General features: G+C 40.3%; 1 protein-coding gene across 3 annotated transcripts in view; it reads right to left on the bottom strand.

Annotated features, from left to right (window-relative positions):
- Positions 1–3,697: 3,697 nt before the first annotated feature.
- Positions 3,698–14,146, bottom strand: part of LOC120514263 (UDP-N-acetylglucosamine transporter-like) — a 43,233-nt gene continuing 32,784 nt past the window's right edge. For all 3 annotated transcript variants that reach the window (XM_039734550.1, XM_039734552.1, XM_039734551.1), the window contains exons 6-8: positions 5,146–5,264; positions 4,885–5,018; positions 3,698–4,742 (exon numbers count right to left, since the gene is read on the bottom strand). In XM_039734550.1, coding sequence (XP_039590484.1) covers positions 4,652–4,742; positions 4,885–5,018; positions 5,146–5,264 — 344 coding nt within the window. In that variant the 3' untranslated portion in view covers positions 3,698–4,651. The remainder of the gene's footprint in view (positions 4,743–4,884; positions 5,019–5,145; positions 5,265–14,146) is intronic.

Raw genomic sequence — 14,146 nt, 5'->3', positions numbered from 1 at the left:
AGGAAGCCTGTGCTATAAACGCCCTCCTGGTCTGGAAGCTGCATCCCGATAATCTCTCGCCACATCCTGCCATTGAGCTTTGCGATCAGCTACTCAGATACAAAGGACTAAAATACTTGTGGTGCCCTGAGAGGAACAAAGCTAAAACAGTGATGGTATTTGGAATAGTATGGCCATTCCATTGTTACAGAAGAATTACAATCAAGTGCCTTAAATTTATAAATGATATGCAATTAATTTCGGTGTACAGTATTTGATAAAGCCCACATCATGGATGTAAATCTAAAAATGAGACCACACAGAAACAGTAGCATTGCGTTGATGCTGGCAATTTGCAAACTGAGCAGAAATGTGTGTACACGTGTGGGGCTCTACACCTAGTTACGTTTTTAATAAGTGAGCACAGAAACAGGTGTACACAACATTTTTGTGCATACGCACCATTTATACCGGAGGCCCCAGGATTTTTCTCTCACATTATTGCATGTTGCATTTTATGCACACATGCATTCACATTTATAAAGTTTATTACTGTACTGCATTTATCTCTCTTTACCCAGCATCTATTAGGGCTCCTCACTGCTTGCTACACGTTGCTTTCATTTATTTTGCAGGAGTTAACCCAAGAAAATCCATCTGGATTTTTGATTAATTTACTTTAATCTCTTAGTTTCACCATCTTTGACTACTGAATACAACTCAAATTAATTCTAGCTTCATAAATATATTTAATTCTAATTCACTGGGCTTAACTCATGTGGAAAACTGAGGTGTCAAATAACTTAAATAATCAATTTAACAGGAATTAATGCTACTTTCCTACCTCAGTTTAATCCCAATTAATGAGGATTTGCCAACTGATTAAGCAGCCTCAGTCTTTTCATAAGAATTATCCCTAATTAAGCTTAATTTACTGTTATAATGCTCAGTTCACTTAAATTAATTATACTTGACTAGATGGGACCTCATCTCAAATTCAAAGGCTTCAGAAGTGCCAGAAGTCACCGAATTTGCTGACAAGGTTACCACTCCTCAAATCTAAAAATGTAAATCAATCGTCATATATCATGGAATGATGTAAACAAATGCCACTACCTTGAAGAGTAGTGTTAACAGGCTACATTGAGCACTTGAGCACTGGTCGTGGGTAAACAGCCCCTCACCTGGGAAGACTGCAGATCTCACAATTTAAAAGGCAGTTCTGATGAAGTAGACCAAGTAATTCCAAAGACTTGTGAAAAACAGGGCACAGAATTTGAACATGCAAGGCCGGCCCATTCACGCACCTGAACCAATTCAGCCCGCTATACTCCCTTTACACCCATTCATCCCACAAACACAATCATCAAGTTTGCGGATGACACAACAGTCGTGGATCTCATCTGAAATGACGATGAGAACAATTACAGGGATGAAGTCTTTAGCCTGAAAGGATGGTGTGCAGTAAATAACCTGTCCTTAAACATCTAAAATACAAAGGAGCTCATCCTGGATTTCAGGTGGAAACAGGACGTGCGCCTGGCACTCAGGAATGGAGACAGTTTGAAGTTTCTAGGGACCGACGTCAGCAGTAACCTAAAATTGAGTATACGCACCACTGCTGCAGTGAAGACGACCCAGCAAAGATTGCGCTGCCTCAGTATACCAAGGAAAACTCAAATCTCTGCCACTTTGCTGAAGACTTTTTTTCACTGCACAATAGAGTGCTTACTGACCTACTCCATCCTGGCATGGATTGGAAACTGCTCAGAGGCAGACAGGGCCGCCCTCCAGAAGGTGGTGGACACAGCACAAATAATCATTGACCTCTCCCTCCCTTGGTCATGCTGCTACAGCAAGGCCTGCAGAATTATCAGCGACAATACTCACCTGATGCCTTCACACCGTTACCCTCTGGAAGGCACAACAGGGCCCTGAAGTGGCGAACCATGAGACTGAGGAACAGCTTTGGCACACCTGCTGTCCAAGAACTTAATTCTTGGCCCTCTATCCTATTGTCTCTACTTTCACAATTTTAATAGCTTTGGACTTGTATTTATGTGAGAAACTGTGAGCAATTACTGAAATGCACTTTTATTATACTTTTTTTTTACATTATTTTAAAAAGCCAATCAGTTTTTATTTCTTTGTGCATGCGTGAGGATGTGCAAGCGAGTGATGAAAGCATCTCTGCGAGAGTAGTTTAAAATTTTGTTGTATTGTTCTCAATGCAATGACAATAAAAGTTATTCTAATCTATCCAAAGGACACTTGACACACATTTTTGCTTAGTAAATTGACAGTCAGAGGACTGGCTAACATTTTCAATACCAAATGAGCTAAAATGAGTAAAATTAGTCAATCATGAATAAAGAATGACTGTCAACAAATTTGGCTGTAAAAAGGATTATTTATGTCACTTTACCACAGTTCCATAGTTTGGGGATGCACTGATCATGTCTTATTGAACATCGGTCACATCCATTCACACAGAAGGTATGAGTGCATCTCCTTCTACCCTGTAACTAATCAATTAAAGGACTAAAAACGATAATTTAAAAAAAAAACAACAAAACTGAGGACACAGCTGGACAGACAAAAGAAATCAGGACCTTAAATGTCACCTCCCTCTGATCAGAAGTCCATCTCGTCATGTGTTCCATCTGCAATCCAGCTTGCTTATTTAAGTTATTGTCTAATAAAATATTCCAACATTTCTTTACAGCCTCTTCCTTCTAAGTGATAGAGTTCATTTTTGAACCCTCTTTAGCTGATCAATCACCATATCTCTACAGAAGTCCAATATAAGAACTTGGACCACTGCAACTGCCTGATCTTTAATGACTACTTCTTCCCATTTTCCTGAACACCACATTAGATATATTCCCAACATCTTCAGAACATTCATAAAGAAAAGATATCCAGCAATATCCGAAAAGGGACTTAAAAAGTGTTGGAGTTTTAATAACATGCAGACTCTACAAACCTTGTGCCATCTCAACTGGCCAGCACGGCAGTCTCTGACCAGTTTAGTTTGTCCAATTCACAGATACAGCCACATTACATTTGGTGCAGACATCACTGGCCTTTGGAGAGCTGCAATCATTACTCAATGTGTGCTTAATCTACTGGCCAAATGCTAACCTTAGCACAGCCAAGTAACCCAGGACTCCATCCGTGTCACGTGATGAAGACATCTCAAAATGAGGTTCTACATGAAAAGAGCAATCCTCTCACCACTGACACGCTTGACCTGAAACAGTCAAACAGCTACAGCGTGGTACCAACTAAAACATAAGGCACCATTTCAAGACGACAGTTAAAAATGCAAGCTAAGCAAGATTAAGAAAGGGGCACAGGCTGCAATGGGCGATTTGCTCAAATGTTCACATTGTGTGCATGCATTTGACCTCAGTCACTTGTTTACAAGCTGCTTGCCTTATCTATTGATCTCTAGTAATGTTATTTTGAGTATGTAAATTCTTCCTTCATTATGGTACTTGACTGCGAGTCTCCACCAATGAAGGCTTTGCTCTTTAAGGAATTTGAATTTTACTTAACTTAAGCCAAGTAAACGTTAAACTGTTCTCCATAAACCTACTTGTCCAGAAATGTTACATGTAATACAGACATTTGAGACCACCTATGAAAAAGCAGAAACAAAATTGCACTGGAAAAGCATTACATCAAGATGGAAAGAAACACAGAGTCAGACTAGCAAAGGACATAAAAATGATTTTATTAACTAACTCCCAGATCAGCACCTTCTTCATTGTGTATCACCTGCTCAGAGAGAGACTGTTAATCAAATGTACACGCTATGCCAATGCAAATGCCCATTAGAATCTGCAAAGTGAACCTGATGCTTCCTCTGGGCTGCCCAAACTTGCCATTATCTTATCTATTTTACCTCATTTGCACTGTTGAGTTTCACGAGTGACAGTCTGTAAGAATCTTTTTTTTTTTTCCCTCCTTTCTTCTGGTTACATTTGCAACCTTAGGCTGATGCCTGCTTTCTCTAATGGTCAACCCACCAGTTTCTTCTGAAGCCCTGGAGGCCCAGTCCAGAACCCAGGAAATGTTGGAGTAACAAACAAGCCTCAATGGTAACAGAAGTCCTTTGCTCAAGACTCATATTTCTTTTGGCACTGGCTATTTCCACCTGTCTGCAGCATCAAGTCAAACTGAATACCTTCCTGTGATGTCATGTCCACCGTGTCGCTTATGGTCACATACTAAGTAAAGGTCATGTCCTGCGAATGTAACAGGCACTACTAAGGGCAGTGGACCAGTCAGTGCTGCTTTTCCGCCCAGAAGTTAGTCACAGATGGCAGCCTCAATTATTTCCTTCGCTGTATGGCCTTTGTCATGTCATCTTGATTCATCCCAATAAAATAAAGGTCCCCAATACCAATTTGCATACAAGTACCTGAGCCATGTAGCACTAAACAAGTTATTTAAATAAAAAGCTCTTGGCTTGCAAGAGCTGCAATGCACCGTTGTGTGCCTGGCATCCCCACTGTCTAAAGATGTTGCTAGAGCAGCCCGTGCTCACGTGTGTCACGAAGACAAGACAGTCCAAGTTCCACTCCTTGTCTTCCTGAAAACATCTATAAGCAGACATCTAGGGTAATGCTCTCATCCACACATTTGGTGGTCACAGTAGCAAGAATCAGGCTTTTACAGGATTCGCCATGGGCTTCCCTTCATATCCATATAGAAATGTGGCCGCTATAACCAACACAGCACCAAAAAAGAAAACACTAAAGAGAAAAAAAAAAAAAAAAAGAGAACAGAAGGTTAGTGTTATTTCTGGTCTTAAAAATTCCAGTTGCTCAGACATCACTCTGACCTCTCTACTGACACAGTGTATTAACTACTGAGTGAAGAAAAAAGGTCACCAACCTGGTTGGTACAAAGTCTTGTAACCAAAAATAGGAGATGAGAGTAGACAGGATGATGGAGAGAGACGTGGCAAAGCCTTTCAGAATATTATCAGCATATTTGATGACAGCTGCTATGACCAGCCCACCAAGGGCCTGAGAAATAAAAAGAGATTTATAAGTCACCAGCTGATATGGCAACATGGCTAACTGTGCTAGTGATTAAACTTAAAATTTTCCACAAAGCCCGGAGATGGACTATGTTATACCCAGCTGACAGTACCTGCAGAGACACCACCACCCAGGTGAGCATGTTATAGCCCTGAAAGAGTCCATGTTCTCGAACCCGCTCTCCATCATACACATACACTCCCATGAGACCGAAGACAGCACCAAAGAGACCTGTGGAAACAACAGGGAAACTTTAAGCACCTCCAGTGCTACCTTGATAAGGGTAAACAAACATGTCTACAGCCCACCCTGCCTCAGTGTTAACAGTTCAGCTACATACTAGGAATCTACTGCAGGGTAATTACAAGACACTGCATTTTATTTCTTTTTTAAACAGCTTAGTAAAGACAACTGCAGGAATGGCATGGAGGTCCAGGTCCACTACCAGTTATAAGAGAAGAGAACAGGAAAGGAAAGAGTTTGAATGAAGCAACTGGACTGCTGGGAGTACCATTAAATTACACTTCATTTTATTGTCCCAAGCGAGAAGTTTGGCTCGTTTGTAGGATTTAGAGAAAAGACCACGACATAACTTTAAAAACACAAAACAAAGTACACAGCCATCCAACAAAATTAGTATAGACAAATTAAAATATACAGCGAGCATAATACTGAAATATTAGATCAAACATACTATATATAATTAAACCAATATTTAGACTTGACTGATGAATGATGCAAATGATACCTGTGCATTCTAGGATTTAAGTCTGTGGATGTTTAGTAAAATGTAACTTTTTAGCTGACAAAATACTCTCTGCTTTTTGTAACTGGTCTGTTGAGATGGCAGGATATATACAGGACAGTAGCGCGCATGGACGCAGCTGCCCAGATCTCTCCATTTAGATGGTCACTTTTTACTTTATTTTACCATTGCTATTTTATTTTTAAGTACAGTGAGCAACTGTACTCAGTCTAGTACATACATCTTGCAAGAAACAATGGATATGGGAATGAAGGGCTTTACTCCATCACCACCCTCACAATATCTTGGATAAGCGTCACAGCATGTTGATGCTTGTTAGGAATTTCCTCTCCAGCAAGGAGCCGGTGCAGGTGGAAACGGAAGAGGAAGCACAAGTGGGGTAACAGTCATAGTCCACGTTAGTCTGAAGAACTCCCCAAACAAGCCAGCTCTTTCCAGTCCGTTTGTCGCAAAAACCCTGTCTATAGTCAACAGAATCTAGAAGGCGAGACTGAGGTTTTCGTCCCACAGGATGAACAACTGCTCCTCTTTTTTCATCAAAATCTGAATGCTAACATCCCCAATGCGACTATTGAGTTTGCAGTCTTAACTGTCTATTGCTCGTTTCAAAAGGCTAAATCCGGTAAAGACAAAGGTGGCAGGGTGTGCATATAAAAATATAAATAATGATTGGTGCACCTCCACAGGCATTGCTGAACAATATTGCTCTTTGGAAAGGTCTGGACTTCAGAGTTATGAATTCTATCTGCCAAAACAATTTTGTCATGTTCCTCACCTCAGTTTATATCCAAGCTAATGTTAAGCTGGCATTGGCTAAACTGCAAGTGATATAAAAGAGCCAGAGCCAGGACCCGTCATGGACAAGAAACACAACTGCAATGGCCACAAAAGGTCTTCTGAGGCTTCCGTTTCCGAGAAGCCTGAAGAAAGCACAATTCCCACAACATCTGCTGCTTAACTTTTACAGGTGCTTGATAGACTCTGTAATGTTACTGCATTACAGCATGGTATTCCAGCTGCACTTCTTAGAACCAGGAAGATCCTTCAGCATATCATCATAACGGCTCACAGAATCACTACCCGCTGCATCAGAAAAGCAAAAAAACTTTTGTAGAGATCCAACCCAACCATAGCATTTCATAGTGTTTGAGGCCTTGATGCCCACACTACCAGGCTGAAGAACAGCTTTTACCCTAAAGCAACCAGCCTATTAAATGAACAGCAATTACTGTCCCTTTCTATACAGAGCCACCACTTATACATGACCACTACATTGACTGTAATCTTCCCTGTGACTTCGTTTATTATTTCTCTAATTTATACCTGCATAATTTTGCCTTTACTTATGGAAATGAAGATGCCCCGAAGGCTGCTAGGGCTCACCCAACTTGACCGCATCATGTACAAGATGTCCTAAGGAAGATGGTCATTATGCCCATTGCTTGGAAGTTGCACATGGTCAGGCTCCCATGGTATAGCCATGTCATCTGTAGCAGCAACGACTCAGTACCCATCTGAATAGCCTGCTGATGAATCAAATTAAGGACTATATGAAGTATGTGGACATTAAGCCAGAAGAAACATTCTGCGCCAACATGGGAGAGCCGATAGGATGAAGAAGTTTAGATTTACTTTTACTTTTATTTTTGGAACTATTAATAGAAACTGTGCTTCTCATAGTTTAATGTGTACTTATTTTATTGTCTAATGGTAGGACTTGCATTGAACTCTTCAGGAAGTAGAGGCGTAGCTGTCCCTTTTTACGGAAGGCTTCTTTCTCAAGGTATTCATTGTTTCCAACAATTTCTACTACCTGGTCTTTGATGGTTATTCCTTATGAGTGTAGACTGTCTCTTCTGAAAGTGGATTATGAGTTCCTTATTTTTTAACATTTAGATGTAGGAAAGAAAAAAACCTCCAACCAGTTAACAAAATCATCTAATACAGGAACATGACTGTTTTTACTCTCATTTAGCAGGCTAACAATCACCGATTTTAAGATGAACCTATTTTCACATTTACTGCGATAACCATTTGTGTAGACAACATACAAAAGCAGGAACGCATCCCTGAGGAGGCTCTCTGGAGGAGGGAAGCATGTCATTCAGAGAGCCATTTACTTTCACAGAGTCCTGGCCATTAAAAAGTCAGTCAGCCACCCTATCAAATGGAAATCAAAATTAAAATAACAAGTCTCGCTGCAAGAAGGTGAGGCTAAGTGTGCCACTCTGAATTAGACCTCAGCTTAAGGCACTGTGAAAGATCTAACATGGAGCTCCTGGTCTTGCTGCAATTCTCTACATTGAAACCTTAAACTTCTCAGGAAGCCAATCCTCCTCGTTTGTGACATTGATCCCTTAGTATGAATGAGCAGTGTTCAAAGGCACAAGCTTAACTCCTCATGAAGTGTTTCATCTCATCATACCATATACCGAGGCAGGCAAACTGCAAATGGGCTTGTAGTATTCATTTACAAAAAAAACAATCAAATACATGGAGGATGCATTTTCGTTAAGGTGCCATTTGCTGACTTTAGCAGGCATTCAATATAATCTTCTCCTATTGGTTTAGAGCTTTTGGACTGAACAACACTTGGTGTAACTAGACCCAGGAGTTCATGATCGACACACCTTTGAGCTTAGAGAACGCACATCTAACATTTTCATTTTGAACTCCTGAGCACCCCAGGGCTGGGTACTCGGTTCATGTTGCCAAGCACCATGAAGACACAAATTACTCTGGATCCAATTAACCACAACAACAACTAGACAACCTACAGGCAGGAGGTTCAACTTCTAAATGGCAGGTGTTATAACAACGATCTGTCTTGCAAGGTCATGAAAGTAAAGAAGTAATCACAGACACCTGAAAAACTTCACATTGAAAGAGGAAAAAATCCCTTAACATCACACATCTAATTAAGAATGTGAATTAACACTTTGAGTTTCCTCAACCTCCTCAAAGAGTCAGCCTGTCTGCAATGACCTGGAGTTCCACCTGGGGCTTATCTGTACTTAGCACTCCTTCCTCTCAGTACATACATACATACAGGACAAAAATACATTCTTAACATGGGGACAAGTAGGTCAGAAAATGGATAAAATACCATATTAATGAGAACACATACCCACTGTCTTATAATTAACATGTAAATTAACACTACTATAGGTGGAAAACACAGACACAGAGCACCCAAATCCTGTAATGATTAACCTTGATGTCCATTTAACTGTGAATTAATCAATCTGCTTGTGTAAAGGAAGCTCCATTCATCTCATGCAGAAATCTCACAACTTCAGGGTAGCACATGTGGATTAGAACCAATGAATAGTCTGTTAACATTGTAAATACATTTTTAGGTGTGCGCTCAACTGCTTCTGTTCTTTTCCATTTATGTATACAGTCGGACCTCGCTAAGTCGACGTTCCCTAATTCAAAAACCTTCCTATTTCGAATTGCTCGTTAGTCCCTGGCTGAATTCCCATAAGACCAATGTATTTAGATCTCCTCAACTCGAAAACTTTTCGGCTCCCAACCTCCGTTAGTCGAATTTTCTATGGCCTTGGGATTATTATTCTGAGGCTACATTTCAGAACATGTGGTCCAGAAAACCAAGAAAAGGGACGCAAAGTCTTATCTTAATGCATTCCACAAGGGATTAAGCGACTCTCTGAGGCTAGGACGCCTCTATTTTGAGACCAAAATGTCCGAAAACTAAAGTGAGTGGCTGGAATAATCTGCGTCCCTTCGGTGCTCCATGAGTCATAAAATTGTCTCAAGAAAGACGTTTTTAACCCATTTTCCCTTCACCTTTGTCAGTCTCTTGTCGGGAGGAGCCTTGAATAGTGTTCGTGTCTGTGTGCTTCTCCATAGTCTCCCGTATGGTACATGCCCCGAAAATGACAACTGGTAAGCGTAAGCTAAAAACGTTGTCAATCGGAAAAGTTACCGTCATCAGAGCCGTCGAAAAGGGCAACAAGAAGACAGTGGAAATTGCAGAGCAATTCGGCATTCCCACAAGTACGCTCTCCACTTTTCTGAAAGAAAAAGAAAAGATTTTGAAACTGTACAGTGAGAAGTCATGTGGCCATCAGAAGAGGAAGAGGGAATGTGAGTATCCCGTCACTGAACAATGCATTTTGAAGTGGTTTGTGCAAGCAAGGGATAGGAACGTTCCTATTGACGGGAAGCTTTTGCAAAAATTGTATGTGTTTCCGTCCAGTGACGAGATTGAGGAGATTGACGAACGAGATGCATCGGCACATCGACGCCAAGCGAAGTTAACAGACTTTTTTCTCTAAAAGTAACCCGTTTCATTGTACTGTTCGATACGCCGTTTTCCCTTACTCGTAAACTCCGTAAGTCAAATTTTTTTTCTGGTTCCTTTGAGTTTGATTTAGCGAGGTCCGATTGTATTTTGCTGTGCCTTTTGGCAACATGGACGCTCCGCAAGCTACTGCTTCTCCCTCTAAAATAAGACATCCTTGTGACTGGGGACTGCATTCAGTCTGTCATCTCAACAGACCTTATTTTACACAAGTTTATTCTGTTCTACAATTTCATAAACTGGATCATGAGTAAACGTCTGGACCAATGCCAACAGAACTGGCATCTTTCTTCTTTTAAGGTGCTTTTCCACTGCATAGTACGGCATGACACGGTTCAGTTCAGCTCACTTTTGGGGGGTTTTCCACTGGGAACAGTACCTGATACCTGGTCCTTTTTTTAGTACCACCTCAGCCAAGGTTCCAAGCACGCCGAACCGTTACCAAAACATGACGTGTAAACTCTGCTGGTCACTGATTGGCCGGAGAAAATCGTCATTACTGCGTCACTGAACTTGCGACACGAGACACAACAGACCCGCTAGATTTTAGCACAGCCAGCGAAGTTCGACGCACCATTTTGTTTTAACCAAAAATGGCTGTTTCGTGGTCTATTGAGGAAGTACAGACGCGTTCCTCGTTGGTAGCCGAGGAGCGGATCCAGCGAGAGCTGGATGGGGCGACGCGGAATGAAAACGTTTTTCAGGAGGTCGCTAAGCTCTTGGGCACACATGGCTACCATCGGACTTACAAACAGTGTAGGGACAAGTTAAAAAAAAATGAAGAGCGAGCAGTAGAGGCGGCGCAACTATAACGACACGTGAATAATTCCACCCACTCTAAAGCGGTAATAAACTGCAGTCGAAACGCGAACTGAGCCGAACCAAGGTGAGCTATACTGAACCGTGCTGTGCCGTACTATGCAGTGGAAAAGCGCCATTAGATCCTTGTAGATCTTAAGGGTTGGCAGTCACGTGAACGTCTTGTCTTCGTCTCCTCCATGTCAACAGGACAGTTTTCATATCTTATGTTTCATGGATGTTCAGTTTACCAGTGGACTGGTCACTATCTATATGCAGATACTAGACAGATTACGTTAAGGCAGTAAATAGGATATTTGGTTATATGGCAGCTCTGATGTCGAATATACAATTCACAGAAAGATATACTTAAGCATTATAACAAGCTGGTGAGGACTCACCCCGTGCAGTTTTGGTCTCCATACTACAATGAAGACATGGCAACATTAGAGAAACGACAGAGGTTATGCTCAAGCTTAATAATGCACTGGTTCAAGCCCTTTGAGTATCTCGCCGTTGTTATTCATGGAGATTCTCAAGTTCTAATACTATCCGTGTATAGACCTCCTAAATATAACGCGTCGTTTTTTGAGGAATTCTCTGACTTAATGTCAATTTTAATTACTAATTATGACACATTCCTAATAGTTGGCGACTTTAATTTTCATATAGATAATCCGTGTGATCTAAAAGTAAAAGAATTTATGAACCTCCTGGATTCTTTTGATTTGAGACAACTCATAAATCAGCCTACACATAAAGCAGGTCATACATTAGACTTAGTGATTACTAAAGGACTGAAAGTTGATATAAAACAGATCATTGATATTGGTCTATCAGACCATTTTCTTCTACTTTTTAATATAGAAATAATGATAAAAAACACTCATGAGAAGCATATTGTTAAAAACGCTTCTTTGATTCGGCAGCAGCTTTAAAACTTACAAACATTTTAAGCAATCAGTCCGTTTATAGTGCCAGCTATAATAGCGAGGACAATGTAAATAGTAAGGTGGAAAGATTTAATTCTAAAGTGAGAGCTGCTGTTGACATAGTTGCACCTGAAAAGACAGTGAAAAAATCTTCTAGCATTGGTATACCATGGAAGACCCAAAGAGTGTCTGATTTAAAGAGAACATGCCGTAGAGCTGAGCGTCAATGGAGGAAGAGTAAACTTACTATCCACCACGAAATATTAAAAGTCAAAATAACAGAATACAATAACACTGTCCGTCTTGAGAGACGCTGCTATTTCTCTAATATTATAAATAACAATGCTAGTAATCCTAGAGTCTTATTTTCAACAATTGATCGCCTACTAAACCCAGGTAGCTCAAAGGAATGCCTCCTAAGTGCTTCCAGTGAAACCTGTGAGGCTGTCGCTGTATTCTTCAATCAAAAATTAATGATATTAGAAATAACATAGTATATCTCCCCAACACTAAGGATCCCCTAAACCCCAACATCCTGTTATAAACAAATTAAACTCTTTCACTAGGATAGATTTACCTGATTTACAAAAAATATATCTCAATTAAAACCTCCACCTGCCCTTGACCCGATACCAACAAGGTTTTTCAAAGAAGTATCAGGCGTGCTAATTGATAATGTTCTTGACATAGTAAATTGTCACTAGATACTGGGGTCTTCCCAGACTGTCTTAAGACTGCTGTAGTTAAACCCCTACTTAAGAAACATAATCTTGACCCTCGCTCTTGAAAATTTTAGACCCATCTCTAACTGCCCTTCTTAAGTAAAGTTCTAGAGAAGGCAGTCATTATGCAGTTAAATGACCACCTAAATAAACATGCTATTCTTGATAAATTTCAGTCAGGTTTTAGAACAAATCACAGCACAGAAACTGCACTCGTTAAAGTAGTAAATGACTTGGGTAAATGCAGACAGAGGCCATTTATCTGTTCTCATCCTCTTAGATCTGAGTGCTGCATTTGACACCATTGATCACAACATTCTTAGAAATCGCCTTAGTCAATGGGTGGGCCTCTCTGGCAGTGTCTTAAATTGGTTTGAATCCTACCTGACAGGGAGAAAATATTTTGTTAGTTGTGGGAATTACAACTCAAGACACATGATATCCAATATGGTGTTCCACAAGGCTCTATCCTGGGTCCGCTGTTATTCTCAATCTACATGCTTCCGTTAGGTCAGATTATCTCAGGGCACAACGTGAGCTACCACAGCTATGCTGATGACACACAGCTGTACTTATCAATAGCACCTGATGACCCGATTCTATTGATTCACTAACACAATGTCTGACTAGTATCTCAGAATGGATGAATAGTAATTTTCTCAAGTTAAATAAAGAGAAAACTGAAATTTTAGTGATCAGCAATAATGGATACAATGAGGCTATTAGAAATAAACTGGATACATTAGGATTAAAAGTCAAGACGGAGGTAAAAAGCTTAGGGTGATTGTTGACTGTAATCTGAATTTTAAATCACATATTAATCAGATCATTAGGACAGCATTTTTCACTTAAGAAACATAAGTAAAGTTAGACCTCTTATATCACTGAAAGATGCTGAGAAATTAGTTCACGCGCTTGTTTTCAGTCGACTAGATTACTGTAACGCACTCCTCTCAGGACTACCCAAAAAGATATAAATCGCTTGCAACTAGTGCAGAATGCAGCTGCTAGAATCCTAACTAGGAAAAGAAAATCAGAACACATTACTCCAGTTTTGATGTCACTACACTGGTTACCTGTGTCATTCAGAATTGACTTTAAAATTCTGCTTATGGTTTATAAAGCCTTAAATAATCTCGCCCCATCTTATATATCGGAATGTCTGACACCTTATATTCCAAATCGTAACCTCAGATCCTCAAATGAGTGTCTCCTTAGAATTCCAAGAACAAAACTTAAAAGAAGTGGTGAGGCGGCCTTCTGCTGTTATGCACCTAAAATCTGGAATAGCCTGCCAATAGGAATTCGCCAGGCTGATACAGTAGAGCACTTTAAAACACTGCTGAAAACACATTACTTTAACATGGCCTTTTTATAACTTCATTTTAATCGTAATTTAACTTAATCCTGATACTCTGTATGTTCAATTCATCATAACAACTATTCATGGTGGCTCTAAAATCGGTACTGACCCCTACTCTCTTTTCTGTTTCTTTTTCCGGTTTCTTTGTGGTGGTGGCCTGCGCCACCTCCACCTACTCAAAGCTTCATGATGCTCCAACAATGAT

Source organism: Polypterus senegalus, chromosome 14 (assembly GCF_016835505.1).
Source record: "Polypterus senegalus isolate Bchr_013 chromosome 14, ASM1683550v1, whole genome shotgun sequence".
Lineage (NCBI taxonomy): Eukaryota > Metazoa > Chordata > Cladistia > Polypteriformes > Polypteridae > Polypterus > Polypterus senegalus.
Note: the sequence above shows the minus strand (reverse complement) of the source record. Positions and strands in the feature narration are given on the sequence as shown.